A 17,486-nucleotide genomic window follows, 5' to 3' on the forward strand; every position below is an offset into this window, starting at 1 on the left:
CAAAGACCTGGGAACCAGGCCTTAAATTCCTCTTCCTTCTTTTTACTGTGTGATGTTGGATAGTTTTGCCTTTTATACATTTCTTACTGTCTTTTTTACTTTATTTTATTTTTCGGTCTTTTTTTGGCTTTTTAGGGCTGCACCTGTGGCATATGGGGGTTCCCAGGCTAGGGGTCCAATTGGAGCTGCAGTTGCCAGCCTACACCACAGCTGCAGCCATAGCAACACGGTATCCCAGCCAGGTCTGTGGACCTACACCACAGCTCACGGCAATGCCAGATCCTTAACCCACTGAGCGAAGCCAGGGATTGAACCTGTGTCCTCGTGGATGCTAGTCAGATTCGTTTCCGCCCAGCCACAATGGGGACTCCCCTGTCTTCATTTTGAATAATGGGCACTAGTGACATTGATGAGTGTCCCATGCCCTGTGCTTCTGAGAATCCCTTTTCAGGTGGTCATCCATATGCAGAATACACAGTTCACGATTGTGAGTATCCAGAATGTACCATGGGTATGGTTTTTGAGGTCAGAATAATCTTAGCCATTTCTTTTTGCTAATGAGTAGAGTAGATTTTTACCTGGCTTTCCTTCCAACACAGAGAAGTGCAAATGTTCTTGGTCATCTCACTTTTCTTTTGGTCTTTGTGTTCCATGCGTTCAGGTGAGCAGATTTGGAAAGGTTACGTGAGCTTTTCTGATAAGTTAACATATTAATTATTTACTTTGGTCCATGGAAATGAACACCACGAGGCAGATCACGTAGAAAAGGATTATTCGTCCATTCACAAAATACCAATTTACAGACGGCATGCTGTGCCACATGAAATGTCTGTGTTGTCCTTAAAGTCAATTCCTCTTTTGTTCTAGCAACTCTTCAAGAAGGTCGTGCCTCACCACTGCCTGGGCTGCATTTGGTCTCGCAGGGATAAGAAGGAAAACAAACATTTGGCTCCTACGATCCGCGCTACCATCTCTCAGTTTAATACCCTCACCAAGTGCGTTGTCAGCACCATCCTGGGCGGCAAAGAGCTCAGAACTCAGCAGAGAGCCAGAATCATCGAGAAGTGGATTAACATCGCTCACGTAATTCTCTTTTTACAAATATGCTTTGGGGTTAGCAGGTCTGGGAGACTCTGCGTCAGGGTGATGTTTCCATTTGCTTGAAAGGCGAACAAAAGACCATGTGTGGGGGCCCACTGGGTTTTGTGACCCTTATTGTTGTCCTTCCAAAGTAAGGGAAAAAAGTTGCCTTTTTTAACATTGGAGTTTTGTTCATTTTGCCTCTTCAAAAGTAGTGGTCCCCTGCTCATTTTTTTCTGCTCTTGGGCCCCTGTACTGCTGCCTCTTCAGGGTGAGACAGAGTGCCTGCTTTTTCACAGACAGAGGGTTGGCTCTGCGCCATGCTCAGTAGATAGACACTGGTGGCCTCAGTGCCCGATGGACAGCCCTTCATCGCAGGATTACCCTGCAGTCTTCCAGGACTGGAAGTGTTGTATGTTCTGCAGACTTAAAGAGCCGGTACCTTCTCAGGATCTCAAGTCTCTTGTCTAAAGGGCTGAGATATACAGAGTCCGTGTTAATCAAGGGCTTGTCTAAGGGCCTTATATCTGAAGCAGGAGGGCCAGAGTCTGTTCCTGTGCCTGAATTACCTCCTGCTGGGGGTCAGTCCAGTCCCTTGGGTCAGCTGCTTCCATGTCACGTGACCCAGACCTTCGCTTGTCAGCATCTTATTTCATGATGGAGAAAAGGTGGACAGTATTCAGTGAGTCACCCAGAATTTCATGACCCCCTCAATGCTCCTGAACTACAATTTTAGTTTATGTTTTGCTTTGTAGTGCCGCACCTGAGGCATGTGAAAGTTCCCAAGCTAGGAGTCGAATCGATGCTATAGCTGCTGGCCCTCGCCACAGCACCACAGCAATGTGGGATCTGAGCCACGTCTGTGACCTACACCACAGCTCATGGCCACGCCGGATCCTTAACCCACCGAGCGAGGCCAGGGACTGAACCCTTGTCCTCATGGCTACTAGTCGGGTTCATTACCCCTGAGCTGTAGCGGGAACTCTTGGGCTGTAACTTTATGTACTTTGGAGATGTAGATAGGCTAAACACAATTAATTTGGTCCCGCAGGAGCCTGTTGTCAAACAGGGAAGCTGAGACCTATTGGAATTGTCTCAGCCTGGGCTGAGGAGGAGCAGGGCCCTCCGAGCTAAGCACTACGGATGTGGGAGAGGGAGAGCTCTCGCTGCTGCCTGGGGGTGATGGAAGGATGCTCATGGATGGGATGATTGAATTCAGCCTTGAGTAACTGATGGATTTTTGGTATTTCAGAAAAGGGCAAGTTTTTTTTTTTCCCCCTAGGCAGTAGCAATTACATCAGCAAAAGCCATATGCCATTAACAGCAATTTTGACAAATAATTATTATGTAAACATTCTCTGTTCTGGACTCTATGGATCAACCCTAACTAAAACACATTTTGTTTTCTACCCTGTTTTATATTTTTTCTCATTAAGCCCCAATCTGCGCATTAATAATGCTTAAACTTTTACACTTTCTTTTTTTTTCCACCTTCTCTTTTGCTGTCTTTGATTAAATAGCAAAGCCATAATTGTGCCAGAGAATTTATTTTGAGTCTGTAGGTGGGCTGATACCACTGACTTTAGTTTATGGAAAACTACTACATGGAAGAAACAGACTATCTTTTGCAAGTTAGACGTTTCCTGTTCTGAATTGAGCTTTCTTATTAATAAGTAAGAGCTACAAAAGAAGTTCTAATAGAGTGTGATAGAGCATAGAATTTCTCTGTCTTCTTATACTGATAAGAAAATGTATTTTTTTTTTGGGCCACAAATGCCATATCATTTCCAGTTATCTACATGTCTCAGAAGAAAGGTCTGTCTACTTTTAATCAATTCAATTGCTTAGAAAATCTGTAGCAAGCATATCACATCTATATGGCTCAGACAATGACTTTTGGTCCAAATTAAATATAAATTGTGCGTTTATGTGGTAATAAGAAATACAAGTTGGGAGTTCCCATCGTGGCGCACAGGGGAAACAGATCTGACTAGGAACCGTGAGGTTTCGGGTTTGATCCCTGGCCTTGCTCAGTGGGTTAAGGACCTGGTGTTGCTGTGAGGTCGCAGATGTGGCTAGGATCCTGCGTGGCTGTAGCTGTGGTTGGCAGCTGTAGCTCTGATTGGACCCCTAGCCTGGTAACCTCCATATGCTGCGGGTACGGCCCTAAAAAGCAAAAAAAAGAAATGCAAGTTGTATAATATTCCAACTCCCATAGCACATGCTTAAAAGGCAAGGGTTCTTAATGCTTGATGATGTAGGTTCCCAATGCTGAGCAGGCCTCATCCCTTGAAATTGTCTAGATAACTTAATAAAATAATAAAATTCACAGCTGACTTCCAGCCAGGAGTTACTTTACTTTTCCTGCATTAATCACAGTCATTTTCTATTGAGAGGATGTTTGAAAAAATGATAATTTTACACACACAAAATATTTCTGACCTAATAGAATTTATATTTTCTTGGACTGGCCTTCCTGCTACATTTTTACTTTTGCCTCACAATTCCTCAAAGATCCCTCCTTTTCTAGAAATGGGGCCAGATGCCTCTTGTACTCCTTTAAACCCTTAGCTTAAGCCTCTTTCTGAATAATGTGTTCCATATGTTTATTACAATTTGCATGAAATCGCCGGGCCTGAGTTCCTTTATTTATTGCAAGTTTCCTGATTTTTAGAGCATAACTTGGATTCTGAACCTTTGTTGAACCATGCTCTCATGGGCTTGGTTTCCAAACGCACTATAATTCAGAGCTCGCTCGCTCTCTCTCTCCCTCTGTCACTCTCTTTATAAATAAAGGGAAAGCATCGAGGCGTTTAAAAAGAGTGGGCATGACTTTTGTAAAGAACTTCGGCATTTACTCTAAGAAAATGTTGGGGTTTTTTGTTTGTTTGTTTGGCATAATAATTTTAAGTAGCCAGATTTGGGCATGCGCAATTAGAGGATGCTGTTTTTCCTTCACATTCAGGACTAGGATGACATCATGAAGTGATCTTTTAAGGGCTGTGCATTTATGCCCAACCACACTGGGACCTCTTGCCCTTGATGTTCCACACAAGGTCAAGCCCATGCTCACATAGTGTACTTGATTGTAAACAGCGGGTGTGTCACACTCCCTCCTGCCTGCACGTGAAGCATCTCCTTGGACACGAGGCATCGTCCACTCTCCCCATGCTGCCCCCTTCCCCCTTCTGGCTGAGAATGGGATCCTCTCCCTGACCGTCTTTACTGTCCCTGCCGGTCATTCAGCAGGGCTTTGACTCCAAGGTCACTGCCTATGGATGCTACAGACTCTGAAAGATAGCTTAAGTTTCAGATCAGGAAGCCTTCCCCCTTCCCCAGAAAACGACATCCAGAATGCTTCCTGTTCTCTTTCTATTTTGTTTGAAAACACCGCCAAAACGAATTTTACTTTAAAAGCTCAAGTTACTTTGGAAACACTGAAGTACCAAGGTGTTTCTGGATGTTTATGATTGTGGCACAAGCCAATTTGAAACCAAATGCATGTGTATAAAAATATTCCCTCTTGGCTAGGAACGTAAAAGCCGAAGTTCAGCTCGTGGTGACTGTTTATTGCCACGTTATATACCCCTCTCCAGACTAGGGTTGGTCAGGAGACGCTTGATACCATCTGACCTCAGAGTGGCTGCTGCCCGATTCATTTCGTGGGTCTAAAGGATACAGTCATCTTTCATGTGTATTTTGAGGGTACACGTGTGTGTGCTTTCCAGCAGAAGAAAGTTGGCTTTCTCTAGCAGAGCCCTGTGGACTCGCCTCCATTCGTGTTTTTACTGGGAAAGCTGGAAGCCATAAAACTGTAACAACAACACAAAAAATATATTAAAGGGAGAAAAACAAGCCTTCGGTGCCAAAATCTATAAAGTGTTTCGGCAACGGGGGTGGGCGTGAGGAGTCCCTTTTTGATGTTCAGTATTTATACAGCTGCCTATTTAGTGGTAAGAATTCATGGCAGCTGTGATAGCTCTAAAACAGGAAACCACCAACTCACTGTATTATTGATATTTAAATGCCTTTTATCTTTTAATCACTCTCCGTACAGGAATGTAGAATCCTGAAGAATTTCTCGTCCTTGAGGGCCATCGTGTCGGCCCTGCAGTCCAATTCCATCTATCGGTTAAAGAAGACTTGGGCTGCGGTCCCAAAGTAAGTCCCACGTGTCTGCTCGGCTTTCTGTGGCTGCGCTGATGAGTTGCTGCATGAACGGTGTGGGGCCTCACCTTCAAAGCTCGTATTATATAACTGAGAAACATATTTGAAAGCCTCCATGTGTTGCAGGCAGGGTGCATTTTACACATGATGTCGATGAGTTGGGAGGCAGGGCTGTTGCAGGAATCAAGCTCCTTCGTAAAGGGTGCCAAAGCCGAGACGACTGGCTCCGGGGATGATTTTAAGGATGTGCCTGTTATCTGGGTTTTGAGGGGGTACAGCTGTAGAATGATGAAGTTACAGCAATTTGCCATTACTTCTGGTTATTCTTCTGCCATGTTCCAAAGCCTTAAGCTGTTTCCAAGCTGTTGAGGGCTGTAATGACTGCAGATGGGGCGTCAGTTCTTGCTGTTCAGCAAGCATCAATGCATGTAGTTTCTGCTTCTGCCTATCAAAAGCTATCTTAGTGATGTGGAAAAAAAACCTCTAAGTATTCCTTCCTGGGTACCTGACTAAAATTATTAACTAGCCACTTTTAATATTGTCAGCTTTCTGTTTCTCACTGTAACCTTTGGTTCAAAGAGCACTGTAATGTCCTTACTGTTTCACTGTTGCTCTCGCCCCCATTTCCAGAGCTTCCCTGAACTTTTTGCAAATGAGGGAGGGGTGAGGGAGGGGGTGGTTCTGGTCCCCCCCCCCCAGCCGCAGTACAAGATTTGGAGGCTGGAGAATGTGTCTTGATTACAAACTAGGCCAGCTACTTTGAACAAGTCTCCCTCGGTTTGCACTGATCAAGAAGTCAGGCCATACCAGCGAAGGACGTATGAAGTGTTGATAATAATCCATACTGGATGTGGCGCAGTCAGTTCCAGTCAGGAGGGAGGCCAGCTGGCTCCCCAGGCGGGCCGGCCGTGTGTGGAATTGGTGGGTTGGGTTCTTGGGGGAGAAGGTCTAGGACTCAGTTTCATCAACTCACTCAGAGCTGATTAAGCCTTCAGGGACTGACACTATCCAAACTTGCAAGAGGCCCAGACTGGTCACCAGAGTTTCCAAGATTTATGCTGAAAAAGGAGGGCCAGAGTATCCACACTACCGATAAGCTCCCATTCGCAGTCAGAGGAACGTCTGCCTGGAGGGAAGTCCCGTGATTTGTTTCGTAATCCTGTGATGGGTAGAGCGTTTTGAAAAGGGTGATCTTAATGCCTGGTGTTACAGGGCTGCAGACGCCCTAGCCCCTTGGACTCCAGAGCTCATGCTGTTATCTGTCAGGAGAAAACGTGTCAGATAGGCTTTTCAAAGTCCAGGGTAATTTTCTTGATTATCACTCTTTTCTTGGGTTCTTCCTCCTCTTCATTGGTTTGGAGAATCGAGATGACTCTGTGTGATAGATTAGTTGATTGGTTTTCCCCTGCACAGATGTTTTATGAAAGATGGATCATATAAAATCCGTAGATGATAGGCCCTGGTGAGATATGATGGGAAAACCAGATACGTACAGCGCCCAGCGCCTCCCCTGCACCCCCCCATCTCTGTTTCCCAACTGTGGTATCAGAAGCAGAGGATGGTCAGGGGCTGAAATGCAGGCTCACCCCATTGCAGCCTTCTCTGATGGGACTGAAAGGGAAGCCTGTCTTTTCTTGGTGGTTAGTAAGTAGCACACTGTGGAAAGTCACTTAGCCAGCCAAAGATTTCTTCCACAGCAAATGTGAAGCTAAAACACACAAAAATTAGTGGACTTGTTTCTTAATTTCCTTGGTTACCATATGGGAAGAATGGTATTTTGTACTTATGAAACACCACAAAACAGAAGTTCCCTTCACGGCTCAGCGGGTCAACCAACCCGACTGCTATCCATGAGGATGCAGGTTCGATCCCTGGCCTCGCTAAGCTCAGCAGGTTAAGGATTTGGCGTTGCTGTGAGCTGTGGTGTGGGTCACAGATGCAGCTTGGATCCTGAGTTGCTGTGGCTGTGGTGTAGACCAGCGGCTGTAGCTCCAATTTGACCCCTAGCCTGGGAACCTCCATATGCTGTGAGTGTAGCCCTAAAAAAGCAAAAAAATAAAAAATAAAGGAACACTACAAAACAAGCCTCAGAGCCCCATTTTATAGAACCGAACACGGGTGTCTGGTTTGTTTCTTGGTGGGTTCATGTTTTAGTAGGGACACCGCAGAAGTGACCACGTCCATATCAGCTTTACATAGTTTCTATTGCTAAATTCAAGGAACAGGGTTAGATATTTTATGTGGTTTTATCACTTTCCTGATAATCCTTTATGTTAATAACTTTCAGTGGACAAAGACATGTATTTATTTCTCTTTAGGGTCACGTGTAATTAAGTTTGTAATGATTTTTTCCAAATATAAATAACTTTAATGGTTTTATTCTAAGAGTCCTATCACACTCATTGTAAAACACATAAATTCTTAATAGTGAGAGTGTTGCATGCGGCTTCTGTTAGTTCTTGGCCTTCAGTATCATCCAGTCAGTTACACCGGAGGGTTAGAGAAAAGCCTGAGGCCCAGGGAGACTGCGATACGAGGGAGGGGCCCCGGGTGGAGCAGGCTCTGTCCCTGTGTGATGCTGCCGACTTTCACAGCCATCCTACAGAGGCTGTGAGCCCTTCATTGTGCAGAGAAGCAAATGGAAGCTCAGGAAGTTGGGCAGCAGGTTTCAGATCACTTAGGGAGTGCACGGCAGAGGTGGGATTTGATCCCACCTCCTCTGACTACAGCGCCCGTCCTGATTCCACCATCTCCTCCGACTCTGAGGGTAAGAGCACTGGCCTGTGACTCCGGAAGCCTGGGTTCTGTAGGGCAGCTCTCAGCAGTTAGTAGTGGACACTTGGGCAAATCCCTGCCCTCGGCACCTTCATCTCTTAAGTTGAGGGGATTGGTCAAGACGAGTGCTCAGGTCCTGTGGAGCCGTGGATATGTTGCCAGAAGAGAATTTTTTTTTTTTAACTTGCTGAAGAAAACATGTCCCAATTGGACAACTTAATACCCAATTTAATAATCTTTATGACTATAAGATGCATGGTTAGAAAAGAGCCCTCTCTTCACATAGGTGACCGTGCTTACCTTTAAAAAAAAAAAAAAATCAGCCACCCTGCATCAAAAAGGTCATTGGCTTCATCTGTGCTTACTTTGCCCATTGATCCTGAGCTCAGTACAATCCCTCTGCAGCCAGGGGTACTGAGGACAATTGGGCCAAAGGTGTTGGATTTTTTTTTTTTTTCTTTTTTTGCCGCACCCTAAGCAGATGGAAGTTCCCAGGCCGGGGATCACATCTGAGCCAGAGCTGTGACCTGTGCCACAGCCATAACAACGCTGGATCTTTAAGCCACCACGCCACAGCAAGAACTCCCAAAGACGTTGGGCTTTGACTAATCTTCCTCTGTAAATATCTTCTTAATCCCTCTTTTGTAGGGACCGAATGCTGATGTTTGAAGAACTCTCAGATATCTTCTCAGACCATAATAACCATCTGACCAGCCGGGAACTACTGATGAAGGTGAGGGTATTGACAGCCCTGGAGTCCATTCCAGGGGGCTCCTGGGATTCGTGCCTTCCCCCCGAGAAATCCCCAAGGGATTAGAAGGCAGAACTTTGGGTGGTTTATGCCAAACCAAGAAGGCTGGGGCTGAGACAATCCAAAGTCCAGCTCCTCAGCTTCACTGTGATGCAACCAGATTGTGAAACTTGGGTCGCCGCCTGTAGCTCCCTCACAAATGGCCCTGCCAGGGCCACGTGCTGGCAGTTAGGTGGGTGAGAGGGCCTGGAACATCCTTCTCAGCAAAACATCTTCTGGGAGGATGGGGGCCAAGCATGCAATTCCACATCCTTTATTTATTGCACAATCTGTCAGTCAGTGGTATTTAGTGAACATTAGAGAAGTGCTGACCTCTCAACTTGAGGCTAGTAAAGGTATGGCATGGTTCATTTTCTCTCTCTAGACGTCGGTTGAATGCCTAATGTTTGTCAAGCATTTGATTTGCCCCTGGGAGTATGAAGAAGACAAATACGGATCCTTTTTTCAGGGGCTCACCTTCTCGTGGGTGGATATAGACACTGAGCAAGAATAAGTAGTCAAATAAAGGTACAAATAATTGATGGTGAACAGTCCCCAGAGTGGAACACGGTCCAGAGTTCATCTTTACGGCCTTTCTGGAGAGTCGATTTTTTTTTTTTAATTTATTATAGTCGATTTACAATGTTCTGTCACTTGCTGCTGCCCAGCAAAGTGACCCAGTCATACATAGAGATACATTCTTTTTTTTCACTTTATCCTCCATCCTGTTCCATCACAAGGGGTCAGATATAGTTCCCTGTGCTGTACAGCAGGATCTCATTGCTTATCCATCCCAAATGCAACAGCCGGCATCTCCTCACCCCGTATAGAGTCGATTTTTTTCATCGTCATTTTGCAGCTAGCGGAGACGCAGGTAAGGAACGTGCCTGACGTCCCACACCTGGTCGTGGTGGAGCCAGAATCTGAATCCAGCCTGGTGAGGCTCTGAAGCCCGGGCTTTCATCACTTAGGCAGGACATTTCTTTCGACCCCTTGGGAGTGGGAGGCAGGGAAGGTCAGGTAGAGCGTGGTAACTCAGTATTGACTGAGCATTCACCGTGTGCTGGCGGTGGTGGTCCAAGCACACCGAGGGCAATCCCTGATGTCAGGAGAGTACAGTCTCAGCGGGGAGGTGGAGAAGCAGACAGTTATGTAGAAAACCATGGTGTGTGCTCCTGCGGGAGGAAGCCCTGAACTGCACAATTAGAACAGAGGGTCCTTGTCCTCAGCCTCCTTCCTTGTCTGTGAACTGGAGACGGCAGCACTCCTGAGTCTGCCGACCTCACAGAATTGTTTCGAAGATGAAGATGAAATATTTGACAGCAGTGGGCAAATGTAAATTATTTTTAGTATTCACAAAGTCTGCATAACAAATGAAAATGAGAGGAGTTGAAGCCGCAGGTGTAAGCAAAGGGCAGGCCCTGGAGGAGAGGCTCAGAAGAGGCAGCAGCTGGTACCTGTTGGGTCACTCGTTCCTGTGAGGGCATCTTCTACCGTTTTCCCGACTGTTCTTCTAAGTCCCCTCTTCCTTCATGTCTTACCGAGGACCGGGGACTCCCCTTCTTCTGGAATCCTTCCTTGAAGGTCCATTCCCTTGGGCTCCAGAAGCCTGTCAGTCCCCTGTCCTAGCCCTTCTCAAATGCTCCACCAGGAGCGCCTGTGCATTGCATCCGTCTCCCTGCTGGCCTGGAAGCCTCTTGCAGGCAGGGACTTTTTCACTGTTCTGTCTGATGTCTCACACATGAGGGATGTAGCACGTGTGGAGAAACTCTGACTCCATGCATTGGTGGGTCTTCCAGTTCACGTGGCAGCTTGCTCACCCTCAGCCCTTCTTGGTGTAGACAGTGTGAGCAGGGCAAGGTGGCTGCTGTCTGGCTTTGGACCTGGCTCACCTGATGCACTGCGCACTGACCAGGGCTTGCCTGCTGAGGTCGTGTTAACTCCCTGCCTCACCCCCACCCCGGATTTGCAGACTTTAAGTGGAAACTCATCTGGCTGGAAGGAGATGGCTTAGTGGTCTCCGTGTCAGTAATAGAAAGCTAGACTAACTGGAGCCACACAGTCAAATCCCGATAGCTCTGAGTCATCCTTCCAAAGCAGATAAATCGAATACTGTGCAGCTCATTGCCTGGTGGCTGTCTTCTGGCTGAAACCTTAGAAGCAGAGCTATATCTGGACATTAAAAGTCCCATAAACCTTTCTGAAATGTAGACATTTACCTCGGTGCTCTAAGTTAAGTTTCTTGTATATGGCTGAAATCCCAGAGAAATGAAAAACTTGGCTATGAATTCGTGTGGTCTGTGTATTATCATTCATGATAGTGGCATGTTTTGGGCAGGTCATATGTATATGTAGGTCCCTTTCCTATCATCTTTGTTTATTATCCTTCATGGGAAGTTTATAATTCTGGATGTTCATTCTCAGCACAGTTGTAATAAAATGCAATCAAAGTACTTTGGTTTGTAGAAGAACCGCTGAGAAAAATAGCTACTCTCTGTTTTTAATCTGCCGCTCCTGGATTTATACTGATTTGTGGTTGAATAATCTTGGTCTTTAATGGTCTTTTCTTCTGCTTCTCGGGAGATGGAAGGTGTTACCTCTATATTACGGTGGCTGAGGCAACATCGTAACTAGCAAAAATCTATGGTTTTCCTTTTAATTGTTGGAAGCAAATGTTTTTATTTTACCAAAGATGATCTTAAACCTGTCACCTCCTTAGGATTTCCGAAACTTGTGTCAATCCAAGCAGGTGATCTATTGAGTCCACACAGCTCAGAACAACAGGAAAGCAGAAATGCCACCAAATCTTCTTGGTTCTTGGGACTCTTGGTGAGAGGAGTTGGGTTGGATTGGTAGAAACAGTTGCTAGAAAGGCCTAGGCATTCGGCTCTGGTGAAGACGTCTATTCAGTGAAGCTCCGAACACGCTGAAGTCAGATGTGGGGCAGAAGGTAGTAGAGCTGTGCAGGCCTGGTCACATAATTACCATTAACTGCTGAGCTGTTATCCATCCATCTATCCATCTATCTATCTATCTTTTGGCCGCATCTGTGGCATATGGAAGTTCCCAGGCCAGAGATTTGAATCTGAGCTGCAGTTTCAACCTACACCACGGATGTGGCCATGCTGGCTCCTTTAACCCACTGTGCCAGACCAATGATCAAACCCGCACCTCCACAGCAACCCGAGCCTCTACAGTCAGATTCTTTTTTTTCCTTTTTTTTCTTTTCATGGCTGCACCCATGGCATATGGAGATCCCCAGGCTAGGGGTCAGATCAGAGCTGCAGCTGCTGGCCTACACCACAGCCACAGTGACGCGGGATCTGAGCCACATCTGCAACCTACACCCCAGCTCATGGCAACACTGGATCCTTAACCTCCTGAGCGAGGCCAGGGATGAAACCTACATCCTTATCCTAGTCAAATTCATTGCCGCTGAGCCACAGCGGGTACTCCTGCAGTCAGATCCTTAACCCCTTGCACCACAGTGGAACTAGCATGCAGTGAATTGTCAGTTGACACCTTATCTGGAAGAACCGACCCGTGTCAGTTTAGCTTTCCAGCCAGAAGTGGAATCTCGCTGACATGAAGTCATGCAATCAGCCTGTCCTCCAGCTCCCAGTGTCAGGCCTTTCTCCTCCTGGTAAGGAGGTTGTCCTAAGTGCTCTTTTAAGCTCCCTCCCACTTCTGTGGCTCTGTGATTCTCAGGAGCCTCGTAACTTTTCAGAAGTCCTTCCTAAGAATTTTAGATCTGTTTGCAGTAATGTCCATACATTACACATCTGCTGGTGATGAAGCTGGACGGCAAACAGAAGGACCTCCACTCAGGAAAGAGATGGACAGTTGCATGCAAGTCAGAGAGAAGTGATTTCTCACTCCAAGTAGATTCTTAAGAATTTGGGAGGACTCACAACCACCTGGAATAGGAAATGGCACCTTTGGGCCACTTTCCTTCCTCCCCAGGGAAAGCTAATAGCAGGAGATCACTAAATGATGCGGCTTCATGTTATCATGTATAATAGGGAGGCTGGAGGTAGGTAACGAGTCCCTCTGGGTTCTGCCCAGTGACGTACCTGGACCCGCTGAAGGCTAGCGAACGGTGTGAGCTCCTGATGCTGCAGTGTCATTGGAAAGGCTGCGTCACTGGAGGAGGTCCCCTTGCAGTCCTTCAGTGGTGACAGGTCACAGGCTGCAGTAACATAATAAACCCAGGAAGACTGACTGAGGGAAAACGATGGCGAGTTATGCGCTACTGAATTGTGACATTTGCCTCCCATTCATGCAGTTCCTGGAAAATGAGAACTTAACAAGACCCCAAAACCACAAAACCAAAACCACTTTATGTGCCGTCAGCAAACTGGAGATGAGTCATTATGTAGAGGAGTTTGTTGTTATAGAGAAAGGGTGGCCCTCTGTCCTCAGGCACCAGGAGGAGGGATTGATTTGTAGGCACTCCGGACCTGGGAGGCAACTCTGGCGGATGGACTCGGGGCCGGGAGGCGGGGATGTGCGAAGGTCTGGCTTCCAGAGATGCGTGCTGGACTTCCTCAGAAAACTTCCGGCACCAACGTTTCATTTAGCCAGGACATACCACAGACATGGTCCCTTTACTTTCGCAAAATGCTGGCACATGCATTTCCGGCCAAGATCAAGAAATCACAAAATGTACAGAGGAACAGATGTTCAACTCTAGGGCATGTGATTATTTCAAGTGAATATTGGGATGTGTAAAAAAAAATTGCAGTTCTGGGAATTGCCTGCCTTATATTAATGATTAATTTTAATTAATTTATTTATTTACTTATTGCTTTTTGGGTCCACACCTGTGGCATATGGGGATTCCCAGGCTAGGGGTCAAATCAGAGCTGCAGCCACCAGCCTATACCACAGCCATAGCAATGCAGGATCCGAGCCACTTCTTCGACCTACACACCATAGCTCCCTGCAATGCTGGATCCTTAACCCACTGAGCGAGGCCAGGGTTTGAACCCATGTCCTCATGGATACTAGTTGGATTCATTACCGCTGAGCCACAGTAGGAACTCCAGTGATTGATTTTATAACTAAATAGGAAAACCATGGCTACCAAGCCCTATCCTGAATAGACTGCTTTCCACAAGCCAGGCGTTTGCCTAAGACAGCTTAGAACCTGCTGGAGGCTCCTTCATTGTGCATGGCTGCAGGTAGTTTTGCAGAGGTTCTGTACTGGAAACTAGATCCCCCTTTACTTCTTTCTAGCATCTTTCTCCATCACTCCCCTCTGTGCTTCTGTTTCTTAGGAAGGAACCTCAAAATTTGCAAACCTGGACAGCAGCGTGAAAGAAAACCAGAAGCGGACTCAGAGGCGGCTGCAGCTCCAGAAGGACATGGTATGTAAGGCCTGAGGGGTCACCAAAGAGCCGCCCCTTGTGGGTGCTGGGAACCTGCCTGGCACCAGAACCTTCCATCTGCAGGGTGCCCCTGCCCTCAAAGAAGTTCTTCCATTCTTTACCTCATCTCTTCTCAGCAGCCCTGGGAGGTCAGTAGGAAAGCTGTTCGCACTCCCACTCAGCTCAGCAGGAGGTAAACACAGAGAGTCACCAATCATGTTCCTGGAGCTTTTTTTTTTTTTTTTTTTTTTTTGGTCTTTTTGCCCTTTTTTTAGGGCTGCATCCACAGCATATGGAGATTCCCAGACTAGGGGTCTAATGGGAGCTGTAGCTGCCGGCCTACACCACAGCCACAGCAACACCAGATCCTTAACCCACTGAGCCAGGCCAGGGATTGAACCCGCAACCTCATGGTTCCTAGTCGGATTCGTTTCCGCTGCACCACGACGAAAACTCCACTTCTTTTTTTTTCCTCCTGGAGGAGAAGGAACATCTGTGGCAAGAAAACTTCTGTCCTTTTTGCTGTCCTCCTTCATCCACTCCTGCACTTAGGAGCTACTGCGACCTTAGCCTTGAGACCTCCTGGGCCTCAGCTCCCGACAGGAATGCCTGCTGTGGTCAGCTTGGAACACATGGTGGCCCAGGGCCCGGGTGCTGGGGAGAGAGTGTCTGCTCCCGGGGCCACCTGGTCCGTGAACTTGAGATCTTTTCTTCTGGTCCCAACCCTTTCGTCCTTTTCTGACCCCCAAACCCAGCCAGATCTTTCCAGTTTTTCAGTGCCCAAAGGAGCATCATACCTCCCTCTTGAAGACTGAAAGGTAGTTAATGAACATTATCGGCTGTAGTTTTAAAACTCCCCGAACTTCCAGTGTCGAGGGGTGGGGGAACCAGAGCGAGCAAGTGAGGGACCGACAGGCTGTGAATATTCTCAGCCCGGCTTGAGGAGATTTGCTCCTTCTTGGGAAAGCTGGGCATGTATCAGAAATGCCGTGTTTGAATGATGGGGCTCTTCTGTGACATAAATTAGCCTGTGAAACATTCGCAGCACTTCTGGCTTTTTTGGTTGTTCAAAGACAAGTTAAAAATAGCTGTTAAAAAAAGAGAGATTATTTTAGTTCGGGATGAGACCTTGTGTATATCACAGGGAAGGACACACAGCAGCTGACAGTGAGGGGCTGAAGGACACAGCCCGCTTGGTGTCAGCCTCTCCAGGCAGCTCTAGCTGAGGAAACAGCCAGCCTCACGCAGGTCAGGCAGCCTGGTCCTGCCCTGGTGGAGACTTTGTGTAGGAATTAAAAAAAATCTCTTTCAAGGAGTTCCCGTTGTGGCTCAGTGGTTAACGAATCTGACTAGGAACCACGGGGTTGCGAGTTCGATCCCTGGCCTCACTCAGTGGGTGAAGGATCCGGCGTTGCCATGAGCTGGGGTGTAGGTCGCAGACCCAGCTTGGATCTGGCATTGCTGTGGCTGCAGTGTAGGCTGGCAGCTATAGCTCTGATTAGACCCCTAGCCTGGGAACCTCCATATGCTGCAGGTGCGGCCCTAGAAAAGACAAAAAAAAAAAAAAATCTCTTTCATGGAGGTTAGCACTAGTGGCCTTAAACCAGGCCTTGAATGGTCCTTAAATATTCTCCAAATGGTGTCGAGGTCCCCCAGCCATGTAACACCCACTGCCCGAGTTCGTGGACTGCAGGTCCATTTGGTCCAGCGCAGAGGCCGTGAGCCCCTGAGCCTCCACTGACAGATGGTTTTGCTGCGCTTGCTCCTCAGGGCGTGATGCAGGGGACCGTGCCCTACCTGGGCACCTTCCTGACGGACCTCACCATGCTGGACACCGCCCTCCAGGACTACATCGAGGTGAGTGCTGGCCGCCGGGGCGGGGGGACCCGCAGCCCTCTCCTGAGTTACCCCAGAGAGAAAAGCACGTGTGCCAGTGTGTGGCGGCCTCTTTGTGACCGTGGCATTGTGCTGGGTGCTGTGAGGAATACAGGGATGAGTAACGCCCGCAGTGGCTCACAATCCAGTGGAAGGTGTAGACGGAAGCAGGCAGTGACGGATGGAGATAGTAAGAATTCAAGCACAAATGCGGTGAGAGTAGAGGGGCTCCACATTGGGGGGGGGGGTCATGGCAGGGCCTTACAAAGGAGCGGGTTTGAGCGGGGCCGTGATTTTGGGTGGGACTTTGGCAGGTGGAGCTGAGGGAAAGATAAGCCGTAACAGTCTACCTGCCGGGGGAGGGGGTCAGTCAGATCCATAGGGTCTAAATATCCCTTTTTTGTTTCATATCCCCCCACCCCCCACCGGCCTGCCTCTTCCCCATCCCTCTCCCTCTCTCTCCTTCTGAGAATTGGAAAAGGAGTAAAACCTAATAAAATAAACTGCTTGTCAGTGACAATCGAATATTATTACATGGAGAAAGGATTTGGTATTTGCGATGCAGTGTGAGGATTTTTTTTGTATGTTTAAATTTATCTCACCTTCCTGGTTATCACACGATCACATGCAGTCCACCCGCTTTTTACTGTATCAGGATTAGAAGGAGTAGCAGTTATTTTGCATGGACCCACCTCCACGGTCGTCCTCAGGGCTGTGGACCTGCTCGCTCTTGGAGAGAGGCTCTCTGCCTCTTCACATCCTCTGTCCCAGCTTATCTCAGGAAACACTCCTAAGTGTTGGGGAATTTGTGGGGCGTGACCACTGATGGAGAAGTTAAATTCAGCCTACCAAGAATAGGAGCTGGCAGGTGGAGAATTGAAACTTAACTCTTGTGATGATGTTATTAGAAACGACTTCCCTTTTGATAAACCATTGACAATTTGGTTTCTAGTAATGAGTCAATGGCCATTTGTTTTGTTGCTTTTGGTCAAGAAAAAAAAAAAAGTGTAACAGAACATTTACTCAAGTTTTTGCCTTGACTAGCTCTGCAAATGTGTTTGGATTCTGTGTTAGAAATCCTTCATCATTATTTACTATTTTAGTTGGTTTCAGACGTTCTAAGAGAAGCCTGTCTGCCTATCCTGTGCTATTATCATTAAAAGACTATTTTTCTTAAGCAAATGATGCATCTCTTCCTCCACAGTAGCATAATTATGGTGTCGCTAATAATTGTGACTTTAGGAGTTCCCGTCGTGGCTCAGTGGTTAACGAATCCGACTAGGAACCATGAGGTTGTGGGTTCTGATCCCTGGCCTTGCTCAGTGGGTTAAGGATCCGGCGTTGTTGTGAGCTGTGGTGCAGGTTGCAGACGCGGCTCGGATCTCGAGTTGCTGTGGCTCTGGTGTAGGCCGGCAGAAAAAAAAGGCAAA

The 17,486-nt window shown here is 47.2% G+C and overlaps 1 protein-coding gene across 7 annotated transcripts in view; it reads left to right on the forward strand.

Annotated features, from left to right (window-relative positions):
- Nucleotides 1-17,486, forward strand: part of RGL1 (ral guanine nucleotide dissociation stimulator like 1) — a 295,309-nt gene that overhangs the window by 255,447 nt on the left and 22,376 nt on the right. For all 7 annotated transcript variants that reach the window (XR_014816489.1, XM_003357576.6, XM_005667818.4 and 4 more), the window contains 5 exons: nt 868-1,083; nt 5,138-5,241; nt 8,671-8,755; nt 14,092-14,181; nt 15,952-16,038. Coding sequence is in view for 6 of the 7 variants with exons in the window: in XM_003357576.6 (XP_003357624.4) it covers nt 868-1,083; nt 5,138-5,241; nt 8,671-8,755; nt 14,092-14,181; nt 15,952-16,038 (582 nt within the window). In the remaining variant the exon portion in view is untranslated. The remainder of the gene's footprint in view (nt 1-867; nt 1,084-5,137; nt 5,242-8,670; nt 8,756-14,091; nt 14,182-15,951; nt 16,039-17,486) is intronic.

Source organism: Sus scrofa, chromosome 9 (assembly GCF_054392235.1).
Source record: "Sus scrofa isolate SSC_HxYL_T2T_F1_AM1 chromosome 9, Sscrofa_HxYL_maternal_Yorkshire_Landrace_v2.0, whole genome shotgun sequence".
Classification (NCBI taxonomy): domain Eukaryota; kingdom Metazoa; phylum Chordata; class Mammalia; order Artiodactyla; family Suidae; genus Sus; species Sus scrofa.